The following is a 16,445-nucleotide window of genomic DNA, read 5'->3' as shown; positions in this document are numbered from 1 at the left end:
TGTCTGGGACAGCCAGGATACAATCATTGTGTATCTAACAGTGTACTTCAAAGGCATCTCTGAGTACAAAGGCTAAATCCACTGTCTACACTGCTCCCTGGAGAAAGAGAAGCTGGAATTGTCTGCCTAAGGAGATTATAAACCAGTACAGAGAATAAAATTCAAAAGAAGGACATTGACTTTTTAAAAACACTGTCAACCCTACAGAAAATGGCCATATGCTAAATTAAAGCCTAAATTATCTCAGCCGAAGCCTCAGCCATACTGTAACAGAAAGTACCCATCCTAGGCTAGATGTTCAAAAAATCCCTTGATGAAAAAAAGTCATACAAAATCAAATTTAGAATTGTAGTTATTGTAATAAGCAAGTCTGAGAGAGGTGAGTAAAGGGGAGAAAAGACATTGGGCAGCTGGAGGATAAAACAGGAAAATACACAGTAACACTGGGCTATTTGGGTAAAGCAAATGACTTTAAAATGATCGCTAAAAGACACTTCTGTGTTGATCATGTGTTATTTTAACTCATGCGACCTAAAGAAAACAAAAGGAATTTGTTGAGTCTCATAGAATATCAATGGTTACGAAATGGAAATGCCTCCAGACCTTTCCCTCTAGTATTAATCTTTAGCCTCACTCATTCTCAGAAATAATGCAATTTGTCACAGTGTCAACCCCGATGCATGATGGGAAAAACCCTTCCAGCCTCATGAACTCACCTGGACCAGCTCCATCATGTCTTTGACAAATCCATCCACTTCTGGACCTTCCAGGGCTCCAGTTTTACTCTGAAAGATAAAATGATCCAAGAAGTTAAATATCATTTTCTTAATTTGAAAAGCTAAATAATAAATTTGACAAATCGGCCAGTCGGTATTCATTTGTAACTGCCAACCAAATTAGGACTGAAATGCTCTGCATTTTAGTCTCATGGGACATAAGTGCCCTGCAGGAATGAAAAGGCGCCTTCATCAATAGCTTCCTGCCCCCAAATAAGCAAGCATTGCTCTGTACTCCTCAGCAAATAGCACTGACATGAAACTTACTGACAGCTGCTTCCCAAATGCAGGCTTCTGTTGGGGTGTTAATTGCACAGCAATGGTCCTTAAAAGAACAGGCTGAACATTTAAAAATGTTTGCTTTATGTCCAAACAATCATTTGGTAACTACCAAAAGTGTAAATTTTAAATAGAGGGAGGTTATATTGAATCAATATATGAAACACTGGTTTTTTTCTTTATATAAGACATTTTCTTCCTACTCATTCTGTAATCTATTGTCAACATGAAAGTAAAATGAAAGGGAGACATTCCAACGTGTCCATTTGGTCCTAAAGTACCTGAGACAATAAATACCTTCTACCTCACAATGTTTTAAAGGTTGTATTTATTTTTAGTGTGTGTGTATGTGTGTGTGTGTGTGTGTGTGTGTGTGTGTGTACCTTCTACCTCACAATGTTTTAAAGGTTGTATTTATTTTTAATGTGTGTGTGTGTGTGTGTGTGTGTGTGTGTGTTGTCTGCCAATATCTCTGTATACCATTTGTGTGCCTTGTTTCTCTCCTGGCTGGAAGAGGGTCTCAGATCCACTAGAACAAGAGTTACAGACACTGTGAGTTGCCATGTGGGTTCTGGGAATTGAACAGGAGTCTTCCAGAGGAGCAGTTATTTCTGCCACCCACAAAGCCATCACTCTATCCCCTCCTTACTTCTTCATTTTGAAACAATGTCTCATTGTAATCCACACTAGTCTTGAACTCATAGCAAATCCTCTGCCTCAGCCTCCTGAGTTCTGAGTTTAGAGGTGGGAACAAGTATCCCTGTATTCTATCCGTTCTTTTCATGTCTTTATCCTCAACCTTTAACGTGTTATTTTGAAACTTTGTTTCCTTGGCTGCATTCACTAGCAGTCCTGCTGCATGCTGAACTCTTGAACTCTTCTGTAAAAGCTAATGGAGTTCACTTAGCTAACACAGCCATCAAATCCGTTCTTAGCCTAATCACCCTAGCTTTACAGATGGGGTCTAGGGAAGGCAGGGAGAATAAAGAAGTTGAGGTACTACCCCAGCTCACAGCTGACAGGCCCAGATGGAAAGCTAGGCAATGGACACGAATAAATAGCTAGGTGCTGCCCTGCCCCGGTTCAGTGCTTCTCTGTTCAGAATGCAACCCGATTCTGCAACATTAATTTCATGGAGAGGGTTCTTAAACCTTTTCCATCTTTTTGCTCATTTTTCCTTTCTCACGTCATCCTATCTTCATCTCTAGAAATTCAACCCTGTACTATTCACTGTTTTAGAGTGATTATCCCCACCTGAAGAATGGCTGTCAAGCAGGAATGACTGTGTCTCAATCCTTTAGTTGGATGGGGAGGATTTTTCTGTTTGTTCATTTCTTTTTGCACACACAGTAAATGGATGTCTCGTCTTACACAAAGACTCTTTCTCATATTTTTATGAGGTAAAAGACATGATGAGTTCATCCCTGTTCAAGTATAAATCAGTTTTCTCCATTCTTTACCTAATCATCTGAAGTTATATAGTTAGTTATACATACAAGGGACTGCAATTCATTGTCTCAATTTAATACTTGTCAGTACGGTGGTGCCACACAGGAACAAACTGAGCTTTCTACCTAAAGATGGCCTCACAGCATGAAGGTCACTTACAACATCATAATGGGCAAAGATTTTCTCAAAGTCCCTCTTCCTTTCTTCAGTAGAAGAAGCCTGGGTGTGAAGAAAACATTGTGTCAGTCCAGCAATGCATAGCCACTGGTATGTAGCTCTACGGGCTGCTGGGTAATCTGTATAAACTTTGAATCAACAACCCTTAAAGTTCCTTGACTCCACCTTGAGCTTTGTGAGCCTCTAAAAGAGTTAAAAGACAAATGGGTGTCTCCTGTTATAGTTTGAAAAGAAAATGTTCCCCACAGGCTCATGTGTTTGCAGTTAGTTGCCAGCTGGTAGGGTTATTTTGGGAGGTTGTAGAACTGTCAGGAGATGGGGCCCTGCTGGAGAAAGTGAGTCACCAAGTAGTAAGTCTGTAGATTTTATTGCACAGCCTTACTGCCTACTGGGTCTCTGCTTCCTGTTCCATTCAGAGGTAAGCAAGCTCCCATTTCCACAGCTACAAGCAGCTCCTGCCATTAGGAACCTCCCCTACCACGATGGTTGCCATGGACTGTATCTCTATAACTGTGAGCCAATATAAGTCTTTCCTCCTTTTACTTACTTTAACCAGGCATTTATTATAATGACAAGAAAAATAAATAATTTACCATTCTTTCTTTCCTTCTCTCTAGATACATAGAGAAACACGGGTAGCAAAAATCTACCAATAGAAATGACACCACTTACATCCATTTTAAACTGAAGAAGAAAGTTTTCCTGAAGAGCCAGAATCCTAAATGGAAAAAAGAATAGTAAGCTTTCCCATCAGTCAGCAAATGCACGGCTTGGAGAGAGAGAGAAGGAGGTTGATGGTTTCCATGTTATCCTGACGAAGAGAAAATGGATAGGTGTTGATGGGTACACAGCATGTAATACTGTGGTTTGAAGAACCTGAAGAACATGGAGGATTTGAACTGTAGATTAGAACTGTAAACAAATACAAATTTACTATAATATTGAAATTAAGCTGCTATTAATCCAATTTGTTAATAGTAATCCACCAGAGAAACACTAAAAAAAAAAACCCACAAGATATGTAAATAGTGAAATAAGAAAGTGAAAAGTTCACTAAAAAATATCTTCTTAACATAAGATAGAAAGGAACAACCACAATAACACAGATAAAACACAGAAAGATAGCAAACATAAATCCTGATCTCATCAGAAATTGCATTAAGTATGTGGGTGTTAACAGCTCCATTAGAAGGAAAAATTAGCAATGTGTAAAGGATAAAACAGGCTATTGCTATTTGCAAGTGGCATAATCATGAATAAAATCTAAAAGTCCAAACACAAACCTATTCAGGCTAATAAACAAGACAAGCACAGTCCTAAGAGATGCAAGCTGCACAGAACACGCAATGCATTTCTGTACACTAGAAATGACCAAAGCAAAACTGCACGCCTGTGGTCACAGCAGTCTAGAGGCTGAGGCAGGAGTGGCGTGAGTATACTCCTAACCTGACTGCACCACAGAGACCCTAAATCAAATAAAAAAGAAATGAAGGAAAAGGAGGGAGAGATGAATGAGGAGGAAGAAAAGAAAAGCAGGGATGGAAGAAAGGGGTGAAAGGGAGGGAGGAAAAGAGGGGGGGAAAGGAAAACAAAACAGAACTATGATAATTTGAATAAGAAATGTCCCTCCATGGATGCACGTGTTTGAACACTTGGTTCCTTCTTAGTGGTGCTGTATGGTGTCTGTTATGGAAACCTTAGAGAGGTGTAGCCTTGAGAGATGAAGTAAAACACTGAAGGAGTGTTTTGAGGATTCTGTTCTCTCTCACTACTTCCTGTGTGTTGATGAAAATGTGATCAGGCAGCTTCCAGTTCCTGCTGGTGTGCTTTCCCAGTTATTCTAGAGTCTATCTCTTTGGAACTGTAAGCCAAAATAACCGCTTACATTGCTTTTGGTCTTGGTGTTCTATCACAGCAACAGAAAAAAAAAAAAAAAAAAAAAGAAATAAAAAACTTAAGACAGGATTTAATGTACCATTCCATATATGACATCATCCAAAAAATCAAATACTTGAAAATAAATTGAACAAGAATAGGCTCAACTTATAGACTGAAAACTCCAAAATATCTTCTAGAGAAACTAAAGACCTGAAAAGATGGAAAGACAACTGTTGTTTGTAAACTTGAAGACAATGTTGTTAGGATGACAACATTTTCCAATTTGAACAGTAAATTCACAACAAAATCCATGGAAATCTGAGTTGCCATTATGCAGAAACTGACTATCTTATCCTAAAATTATATCAAGATATGCAAATGGGACTAAAAGAGCCAGAACAATTTTTAAAAAGCAAAAATGGAAGACTCTACACTTTAAAAGTTACTACAAATCTCCAGCCATCAAAGCAGTACGGAGACTAGTGTTTCTATTTGGCACTGAAATGGAAAATTAAATATAGAATTACCATATGAACCAAAATTCTACTTCTAAGAATATAACCAAGGGGAAAGGCTCATCACACTCACACAGCAGTATCATTCATAGCATCTGGAGAGTAGAAACAACCCAAGTGTGTGTGTCAGCTGATAAAGGGGCAAAAAATGAAGTAAAGAGAGCAGAAACAGGACTGTGGGGTTGAGGTCCCTTGCTGGGCTCCATAGAGAGAAACACTTTATTCTTCTTTGACTGGTCTCTCAGTGTCCCTTTTTCATCAAAGTGACCTGGGGAGAGTCAATTAGGAATACATCTGGTCCTAGGAAACACAGAAATCCATCTAGTATATCAGAGTCAATATTATGGCCAGTACTGACAAGAGTCTTCCTAGTGTGTCTATTCACAGACAACCTTCAGGACCAGGCACTGAGCCTAGCATATGCAAAGGACAGGGATTCAGTGTCAAGAACAAGAAACAGGTAGAAGGTCACACAGACAGGAGATACACAATACCTAAATGTTTCCATCATGGTATGACACAGCCAAGAAATTCTTTCTAGAAGTTGTGTTATGCTTTTTTGATATCCAGCCTCTGAAATGGTGAAATAAGTAAATGTTTTCTCTTTATAAGTTAGCCTACCTCTGGCATTTCATTACAGTAATGGAAAGCTGCAAACAATATATATATATATATATAGCAAACCATTAATCCCAAGTAACCTCACAGACTCATGGACTATGTTGCTCCCATTCTCATCCTCCCCTCTCCCCCACTGGCCTTTGGGTACTACAGAGGGTAGTCAACCCCCAAAGGCCAGCTCTACTAATATTCAATCTGTTTTTACTGTTGTTCTTAATCAACAATTTAACATTCCCAAAGTCAGTAAATAGCTTCACAATTCTTTCTTTTATTTATTATTATTTTATTACCATTATCATCATTATTCCTTTTGTTTTTATAGATTTTAGATTTGGAGGGGAATCCTGCCTAGTCTCTGAGTGAAAAATCCACCAATGATCCATCCATGAATTTCTAATATAATATATATATATATATATATATATATATATATATATATATATATTGTGCATTTAGGCAAGATGGAGCTTTGATTATCTACACAAAGGAATCTGTTACCCAAAATGATCAAAAGCACTGCAGTTGGTTTAATAAGATGAGCCTGGTCTCTTAGACTCCAGGCAAGAGTGGCTCTCAGATTTCAAAGGATGTGTGTGTTACCATCAGACCCTGGAACTTCTGAGTTCACCACTTCTCTGCAGCACTCACCTTGCCAAGTCATTAAGATCCAATCGGCCATCTTTATTTTTGTCAAAGATCTTCATCTAAAAGGCAGAAAGAAACATGGATGTGACAAATGCTTAGACCAGAAGTCCTTTATTTTATTTGTTTGTTTTTCAAGACAGGATTTTTCTGTGTAGACTTGGCTGTCAGAGCCCTGTAGGAGAGCAGACTCAGAACCTCATTAACCCTACACATAATGATGACAGCTTAAAATCTGGTGTTTCACTTTGAGTCAGGGTTTTAAGTATCTTATATTCACCTATGGCATCTCAGCAACCAAGCCTTGGGTGAGGGGCTCTTATAGATAATGTCTCATTGAGCAGAGCAGAGGGCAAAAGACACCCAGCATTGTCCAAAGAGCCTATTGCACTATCAACCCATACAAGACTTTAGGTGAGATAGTATTAAAAGCTAAAACTTTCTGTTCTAACCTCAGAACAGAAGACCACTCTGGGTTTAGGCAATATGGAGGGGACACACTCCTTTACATGTATGAGCTGGAATGTGACTTCATATTCCAGGGCTCTAGAGTATCTGTGGACACACCAGGTGAGGAGACTGCACAGGCAAAGGAGGTACGAGTGCATTTGAAAATACATTTGTTTTACATCCTTTCTCCTTCTCCAAATTCAGTTTGTTTTGGGGGGTTTGTTTGTTTTTGTTTTTAGAAATTGAAATTAATTTGAAAGCCCATTCTCCCCAAACTTTGTCATTAAAAATTGTCCATTATAGATCTTACTAAAACAGGGATAAACTTGTGCTAGTATGTGCCTATAATCCCAGCACTTATGAGGCTCAGGCAGGAGGATTGGTACAAGTTCAAGGCCAACCTGATGTACATAGTAAGACTCAGTCTTAAAAAGTAAAACCAGAGAAGTGGCAGATGGTACAACTGATTCTTGGGACTTCTCACATGTCTTATCATAGCCTTTAAATATAAATACTTTATCTAGTCATATAATACACACGTTTTGAGTGTGGCCTGTACCTCATTTTTTGTGATGCTGTCATTGCATGGGATTCTGTCTTAATAGAAAACAAGATTGAGTCTTAAGCAGATAGTAGCCTCACTAGAAAGACATGGGCCTGACTCTTGCTGAGCAAACTCAAAAGGAAAACTTTCTAGACTGAGAGGTACTTAAGGGAGAACTGGAGTGTGGTCAGTTGGACCCCACCCATGTGAACACTGGCTTTAAGGTTTATTTCAAGTCAGAGTTGGAGAGCTCACGTGGCAAAGTGCCTGTTATACAAGTACAAAGACCTGAATTCACCCCCCCCCCCAGTACCCATGTCAAAGCCGGGCTCAGGGGTACATCTGTAACCCTGGTACTCATCTAGGCATTGGGAAGCAGCAGACACAGGAGATATTCTCAGGAGCTGGACTGCCAGCTAGCTTGAGGATAGCCTTATCTCACACAGGATGGAAGGTAAGGGCCTGACACTAGAAGCAATCCTATGCCCTCCATATGTGAACCATGGCATGGGACTCCATGCAATTACATATCAGCAAACCTGCACATACACATGAACACACAAGCACACATACAAACATACCACATACACATGAGATCTAAAACACACAGACACTCTCAGAAGCTTGTCTCCTAGGTGATTGTAAGCTGACCGTGATGAACTATTTCAAATAATGGGCACCCTTAGGGAGAAGGCAGCTTTGGAGAAAAGGTTGAGAAGAAGCCATGAAGGGCATATGCATTTCTGGATTAAAGGTATTATGCAGAGATAGAAGACATGCAAGCCATGGCACAATACTTAGCCAGCTAACCTACTGGAGAGTGGACTTAGTAGTGTAGAAAGACCTGGGTTGTGTTACATAGCAATGTCCTCTGAGATTAAACCTTCCATTTTGGAAAGGAGCTCCTTAAGACTCAGGCTGTTCTAAAAGGAGGTAAAACATTCCATTCTGCAGGAAGCTCCTTAAAACTCAGGAAGCAACAACTCAATAGTTTCAGAAAGTTCCTGAAACTGACTAGATTTTCTAGACCCATCAAGGTTATATAAGCAGTGGGAGTGCTGAGAGGCACTGTCAGATCAGCACAAACACCTAGAGACTCTTAGAGCAGGCAAGCTGCCTGGAAGAAGCAGAGACCAACCAAGTTGCAGAGGAGACATTCTCAGAGAGCTCCAGGAAGGTGGCTTTTGTGAGTCACAACAGATGTTGGAGTGGGCTTCTCAGTGATGTAGCTGTCATCCCTGAGTCATACCTCCTCTTGCACAGCAGCCCCTCACCTATACTCTTGTTGTTGTAATTATTTAAAAGGCGGCCACCGGTTAATCCAGCTGTCTAGGCTTTGGTGTCTCTGCCTAGCTCAACCACGTGGCCAGAGGCCATGTGTGCACTGCAGCTAGAAACGGCCAGCCAGAAACACCAGCCCTGCCACCCACAAGATGCCAGCATGGGAGATGGCTCTGCCAATCTTCAACGGCGCTGACTCTGCAAGGCTGGGCATTGCCCAGACTATCCTGCCAACCACAGGGCCTCGGTACAGATGAGACTCTAATGCTTAGATTATCCAAAGGCTTTATATATTTGGTAATGATCAATAACAAGATGCCCTTACAATCAGAGGTATAACCCAATACCCAACCTAGATATACCAACTACCTTTGACTGCTACAGACAAGCGTACATCCGCCTCCATGTTTGCCTCTTTCCTCTTCATCTCTCTCCTAGGTCCTCCTCTTCCTTCTCCTCTTCCTCTCCCTCCTCCTCTTCTTCCTCCTCTTCCTCTCCCTCCTCCTCTTCCTCTCTTTACTCCTCCCATCTTAGCTCCTCCTACATACTCTGTTCACATAAAAACTTATTTGTTCACTTTGGCCTGGGTGGCTTCCCTTTCTGGAGTGAATAGACCTGTGTTTTCTCTCCTCAGGAAAAGTCTATCATGTGATAGGTAGAAGTGGGAAAAGGGGGGATAAATTGAGACAAATGGTGTCTTGGTAAGTAAGCAGGTAATAACACTTTTTCATTTTCTCTGAAAGACTATAGTCATTGGAGGGGTTAATCTCAGCCAGGATCTGGCTACAATGTAACATGGTCACAGGCTACTGTGTTCAACAGAGAGCACAGAAGGTAAGAGTGGAGGTAATGAAACCTCTTCAGTGACCCATCTTGTGGCTTAGAACCTGGTGGGAATGGCCAGATCCATGTAATTTCTATACAGCTGCTATTTTGTGAGTCTCCCCTAAAAGAATACATGCTGGAAGCTTAGTCTCCAGGGGATTATGTTGAGGTAGGAGAGTTTAACTTTGTTTCCCTTGAGCCAGTGTTGAGTGGGAGAAAGTTTAAGAGGTGGGACCCAGGGGGAGGTGGTTAGCTCATTGGGAGGGATTGATGTAGGTCTTGTGTGACTTGGTTCCAGGAAGAATGACTTGCTATGAGCTGACTAAGCATGGCCTTGGAATGTCCCTCTGCTTCTGGTCTCACTCTGTTCTGGCTCATATATACTTCTGCCATCAGGATGCACCTGCCGTGACTTCCTCACCAGGAGCCTCCCTAACTGTCAGCTAAAGAAACCTCTTTTTTCTTTTAACATATCACTGTGCTTCAAATATTTATAGTGACATGTAACAGTCTATAGGATTTGCTAATTAGAATAGCAGAGAAGGCATCAAGACTGATTGCCTTGACACATCAATCAAAATGAAGGAAGCCACCTGTACAGAGTCTGTGAGACAAAGTCAGAATGTCAACTTTGGACCTGCTAGGTTTGAGATGTTGGGTATGAAAGTGGAGACACATACCCATATGTGCTCATCAGAGAAGCTCAAAAGAATGGTTTGAGTCAGAGACATGAGCTAAGGCTTTCAGGCATCTTCTTGAATTTAAAACTGGTTAACGTCATCAGCATGTGGAGAGTAGACATAGAAAGAGAAAATATCCCACAAATGAGTCCAGATAGGCCTCTGACTGAACCAGCTTTATACCAACTCATAAGGCCAGCTTAACCTCATAGAATTTTCTCTGTCAAAGTATTGGAACTTTATTTGCTGTTTTGTAATAGTAACTCCCAGAGTTATTAGCTTGCACTTAGTGAAATTAAATACCACCTAATGATATCCTATCTAGATACATGGTCTCTCCTCCTGCCTGGAGCTGGTAACATCCTTCCCTCCCTTCTTCCTTCCGAACATTAATAAGGATGGGACAGGACATGGCATGCATGTCTGAGCCTGTCTCTCCTGACTGGTTGTTCACCCTCAGCTCATTCGTTAGCCGTGCTTCACACAGCTGTCAAATGCAGCCATCCTCATTAGGGTCAATTTGAATTCACCTGGTAGGTTATACTCTTAAGTAAAGCATTTCATGCTAAACCTGAAAAGAAATCTTCAGTGCAGCTTTGCAATGGTAGTATTCATTGCTCAGAAAGAAGTCATTAAAGCAGCAGAAATGTGATTCACTCCTAGGGAATCTCTCAGCTCTCAGAAGGTAGACAGCTTCCTAAGCTTGGGGCTAGGTAATACTAGCAAAGAAGGATGGGCAGGAAGCTTGACCTCAACTCCTCTTACTGGTGGATGCTTTGTGCTAGTGACATTCACAGTGAGAATGACAAGAATAATCAGAGAGCTTCTGGTCCTTTTGCCTGCCTCTGCAGATTCTCCTGATGAAAGTTGGAAAGGCTAAGGCAGGGACTACTACATCTTTCTCTGCAATCCCTCCCCAAACATTTGTCAGACGCAGAACTCACACGTTTTCATGAACTGATTTACCAAATCAAACTTAACCACAGGGAAAAACCCCTTAGAGTGACATCCCTCAGGGGGAAGGGCATCTTCTGAGACATTTTGAGGTCTATATGATCACTGAGGGTAGGGGGACATTAACACCATGGCCCTAAAGCACCCTATTGCCATTTCTAAGGTTCTTGCCATTCAACAGGATAGTAAATATTAGAAGAGACCTGAATGCTCAGATTAGTGCTCGGGGGTTGATACAAACTAGAATTATCTGAAGGCAAGCATGACTCCTATGGGGATACTAAGTAATTCATTTGTTGGAAAATGGGCATAGATGACAGAGTAAGTTAAGACAATGATGTCACAAGGCCTTTTCAATGTGTCTTATCTAGTTTCTATATCAATATTATACCTCTCTTTCTCTCCTTAATATCACATATGCCCCCTATAGTGTTATATCTCTGTTAACATTGTTCCTCTGTCCATTGCAGTTTGACTATGGGCATTACACACACATAGTCCAAAGGGAGCCCACAGACTCAATTTAAGGAAATGAACAGTGTGACATGAATTCTGGTGGACCAAGACATGTTCTTATTCCTCTCTTTCTTGCCAGCCCTGCCCTCAGAAGTCATCATGGTTCATAATCAGTGCTCAGGCTGCTTGAGAATCTTTCTAAAGTAAAGGACCCCAGAAAAAGACATAAATAGTGAGTTCTGGCTCTGCCAGGTACCATGTCTACTTGGCTCTGAAGCATTAATTGAGCATTCATTTTAAGGGAAAGGAAAAAATTTTAAACACAGGAACCATGCTTAATAAAGCATCCCCCATGTGAATTATGCAGGGTCATGAGGAACACAAGCAAGGGATATAGGAGGATCACCAAGAGAATCATTACTTACTCTGTCTTAGTTCAGTCATAGCTGGTTCATAGTTAACATCTGAAAATTCAGTTCAGTTTACAATAGGTAGCCTGAAGAGTGTCAGACTCCTGTGAGGGCAGGGACTTGGAGATAAGATGTAGGCCATAAGATGTGATAGGTAGCTTTAATTGTCAACTTGGTACAACCTAGAGTTGTCTGCAAAGAGCTACATTGAGGAATTATCTATATTTGGGCTGGCCTGGGACATGTCTGTGGGGCATTATCTTAAGTTAACTGATGTGGAAAGACACAGTCCACAATGGGTGATACCATTCCTTAGGCAGGGGTCCCTAGCCTATATAAGAGTTGAGAAAGCAAGCAAAGCAAAAACAAGCAAGTGAGCACAGAAGCATAGTCATTTCTCCCTGCCCTTGATAGGGGATGTGATGTGACTAGCATTTGAGAGATCCTGCCTTGACTGCCCCACAATCATGCATTATAAGCTGATGGAAAGTCCCTTTCTCCACTAACTTTCTTTTTGTTAGCATATTTTATCACAGCAACATAAATGAGACTAGGACACCCTCAATTCTCTACCATGCTGGCATATCCATCTCTACATTTCCTCTCATTTTCGGTCATGCAATATCATTTATTATTTATTGCATGTATTGTTTGCTGCCTGTTTCTGTTTTCTCACTGTTGAATCCCCAGTGGTTAGACTCATGCCTGGGGCACTATAAGCACTTAACAGTATCTGTGGGATGACTTAAGTGAATGAGTATGGTGTTAAGGTGGTGACATGCACAACAGGCTAGAGAGTGGTACTGGTGCTCATTACAAAAGGAAGTTGTAAAGATTTCCTAGGGAAAGATAGCATCTACCTGAATCTTGAAGAATGCATGAGAACCAGAGGAAGAAAAAAAAAAATAGCTGAGCTATATTAGGAAGCAGAAAACGGAAATCAGACTTGATAGCTGGAGGTAGGCAGAAGCCCTTTGCTTAAACAGCTTCAAGCTGGAAGAGTGCTAGAAAGCTGCTAGAGATTTAAATGTAAATATATTCATTGTGTAGTTCATGTTTTACAAATTAATTAAATTGAGATAACAACAGACAGGCTAACATTCTGTTCAACTGATGTTTAAAATATGCTCAAGGCCTTCTAGTCTGGCCCCCTGAAAGATGCAAATGAATTCCCTTCCATGTTTATTCCATGACAAAGCTTCACTAAGCTTAGGTCAGAAGGATCTCGGAGGCTCTTGAACAAGGACAGCTGCTTCCTGCTCCTGGGAGATTTCTGCTCTTTTAATGCTGAGTTCATGTCTGCTCGGGATTCCCAATGACATCCTGCATTCAGTTAGAACAAATAGCATTGTAAGAGGCCAAAATGCTTCCTTGATAGCCTGTCCTGGGATTTGGTTCTCTCTTGGACATCATCTTTTCTTATTTAGAAGTCATCATGGTCAAAATAGCTCCCCCCCCCCCCCCCCCCGAGGACTCATTCCTGAGCCATCACTCAGAGTGGCCAGAGTCCAGAGAGAGAGATTCTGGAGGCACCAAGAGCTGACATGCAGGAAGTTTAGCTTTTTGGTGCCTTTGGCTAAGAAACAGCTTTTCTTGGTTGGCTAATCTTTAAAATGAGTGTCAGTATTTGAACAACCTGATTAAAAGCCTAGATATGGGGCTGGGGAGATAGATCAGTGGGTGGAGAGCCTCTGCAAATGTTGGAACTGAGTTTACTTCCAAGAGCCCATAGTTTAAAATACAGGGGTGGCAGCATGCATGTAGTCCCAGCACTGGGAAGACAAACTTGAGGATCCCTGGGGACCACTAATCAACCAGTGTAGCCAGTTAACCAATAAACCTCAGGTCAATGAGACATCTCCATTTTTTATGACACCTGAGGCTGATGCATTCACACACATACCTCCAACAGACACACACACACACACAGACACAAGTCTGTGTGTGCCCAATAGCCCACAATTTAACAAAAATCCACATATCATTCTCAGTAGGATATGCCCCAACTTCTAATAAACTCTGCTCAGGATTCTTTGTATCTAAATGTAACAGAGACATTATTGTTTTTAAATAGTGATGTGAATACAGTACTCACGTATGAAATTCTTAAAAGTATTAAATTAAAATATAAAATAAATGTGACACTTCTACAGTACACAACTAAGACTGTGTCTATAAGTCACTTGCTTACTGATTAAGAAATCAGATGTGGTGAGAATAAAACACAGGCCTGGAGACAGGCAAAGGCTGGCACAGCAACAGGGGCAAGTCAACACAAGTTATAGAGAGCACTGCATGAACACTGGAACGGAGTGATGAGGAGCCCATCAGATACAACTTAGCCTGAGGTTTTAAGGACCTCACACTGAAATCATCTCACGGTCATCTGGGTCAAGAATGCCACAAGAGGATTGTAAAATAATGACATGAGAGCTAACCATTGAGAGCGTATGTGTTCTCCATGGAATGCAATGTGCTTCACAGCCATCAGCTCCCTTTGCCTGGCACTACCTAGACAACATGCCCATCCCCATCTGAGTTTCCTCTGCTCAAAGCCCACAAGCTCAATGAGTAGAATCACCATTGTTGTGATAGACCATATCTGTTGAGTCCTGATGGTACAAGTCCATGGTTACTTGTTGTTGTGTAACTTTAATGAGCATTGAATTTGCTAGCAAGGTGCTTAAAAGACCTACTATTTCCTGGACATTCCTGGTCTCTCCAAAGGCAGCTAAACAGCCTTCTTTCTCAAACGGCTGCATTTCTTTCCAAGAAACGACGGCTCAGTTTTAGCCACTGTTCCAGAGCCAGGCTCTTCTCATGCAGCAAACATTTCCTGGGGAGATGAGGAGACACAGGCAAGTTCCCCGACAGGGCCCACACGCTTTCACTCACCATGGTGCTAGTGTACTGTTCCAGTTCAGCCTCAGAAATGATCTTTTTGTGGTGGAGGAAAAGGTCTCGGAGAAAGTTCTGTGCCACCAAGAGAGAAGTGACATGGAACACAGTGAGCAAATAAGATATAAACTTGTTTAAGGTCTTTTCTATAGGGATGGGGATTGCAACTTGTTTCACAGAGGAAATAAAATGTTCAATAGGCATTAAGGATTAGAGTGGAAGATTGCCACTGACGGATGCTCTTGGAAGCCAGAGAGGAACTCCAAGCACAAAACATATTCTAAAAGCTTCATTCACCTCTCTCCCAAAGACACCAGCATGACAAGCACTTTCCAAACCTTTATTGTTTTCTCATTTGTTTATTGAGCTTTACTTATTATTGTACTATGCTGTGTATGTGTGTGCACACATGTGTATGTGCACATGTGTGTGTACATATGTGTGTGAATGCATGCATATATATTCGTATACATGCATATAACATGTAGGATGTGCAACAATATGTAGAAGTCAGAGGACAACTTTATGGAGTTGTTCCTTTTCTTCCACCTTTATGTGGTTCCAAGGATTGAACTCAGGACATTAGGATTATGCAATTACAGGCTGAGGCACCTTGCCAGCTTGTTTTTTAAATCTTTACAGCAATCCACTTCCTCCAGTCAGGGTGTTTTTTAAGAAACAAATTTAGAGCTGCATGTCTTGGGTCCACAGAAATACATATATAAGTATGCATGCATGTATGTATATATGCATGCATGCATGTATGTATATATGCATGCATGCATGTATGTATTCTAAAGATGACCAAACCAACCCTTTACCCAGTGTTACTTCCCACTGACACTCACAGAAAGCTCAGCAGCTGATATGAAGCCACTGCTGTCCGCATCATATTTTCGCCAAATCTGAAACACACAAAAATTATTTATTGCAAGTCTTAGCTACCTGACTTCTTGTTATCTGACAAGAAGCAGCCTAATGTGGGGATTATTTCAGTTCATGGTTCAAGAGAACACAGTTCATGGTGGAGAATGATGAACTGTTTTGGCTATATGAGCTCAGAGCAGCTAGTCACATTGTATCCACAGTCAGGAAGCAGAAAATGGATTTAAAACAAAAAAAAGTAGGGCTGGGCTTATTTCTGACAGTCAGGCTCTACTTCCCAAACAATGTCACCAACAAGAACTAAGTCTTCAAACATATGAACCCATGAAAAACTTCCTTTTTTGAAAGCATAACACTGAACATCCTCAAGTATTTCAGGGCTGGAGGGGGACTTATACTGGGTTCCTGTGATTCAGCATCTGAAAATGGTCCCCAATTGGATGCAAATAAACATTTTCCATGGAGTTCAGGCTGGCTGTGGTGACAGCAATTATTTAGGTGGAATTCAGCAGAGATGGAGATACATCACTGAGATCTCTCAGGACCACTCAAGTGGACCATGCCTCCACTAGAAAATGCAAAATAGAATCCTGAAAGACTTCTATTGAGGACAGTACAGAAAGCAGAAATATCTTCTCTGCACTCAAAAATACAAAATTGCAAGATACTGTGTAAATACTGCCTTAAATATAGAGCTGAGCTGTCAAGAACATGAGAGAAGTTCT

The 16,445-nt window shown here is 41.1% G+C and overlaps 1 protein-coding gene across 1 annotated transcript in view; it reads right to left on the bottom strand.

Annotated features, from left to right (window-relative positions):
- The window catches only part of Scgn (secretagogin, EF-hand calcium binding protein), a 36,601-nt gene that overhangs the window by 5,341 nt on the left and 14,815 nt on the right, over positions 1–16,445 (bottom strand). The window contains exons 5-10 of the mRNA XM_034511158.2: positions 15,684–15,740; positions 14,833–14,910; positions 6,344–6,399; positions 3,354–3,399; positions 2,664–2,723; positions 717–785 (exon numbers count right to left, since the gene is read on the bottom strand). Coding sequence (XP_034367049.1) covers positions 717–785; positions 2,664–2,723; positions 3,354–3,399; positions 6,344–6,399; positions 14,833–14,910; positions 15,684–15,740 — 366 coding nt within the window. The remainder of the gene's footprint in view (positions 1–716; positions 786–2,663; positions 2,724–3,353; positions 3,400–6,343; positions 6,400–14,832; positions 14,911–15,683; positions 15,741–16,445) is intronic.

The sequence above is a fragment of the Arvicanthis niloticus genome, chromosome 8 (genome assembly GCF_011762505.2).
Source record: "Arvicanthis niloticus isolate mArvNil1 chromosome 8, mArvNil1.pat.X, whole genome shotgun sequence".
NCBI classification, from domain to species: domain Eukaryota; kingdom Metazoa; phylum Chordata; class Mammalia; order Rodentia; family Muridae; genus Arvicanthis; species Arvicanthis niloticus.
The sequence above is the reverse complement of the archived record's forward strand: the minus strand, read 5'-3'. Positions and strand labels throughout refer to the sequence as shown.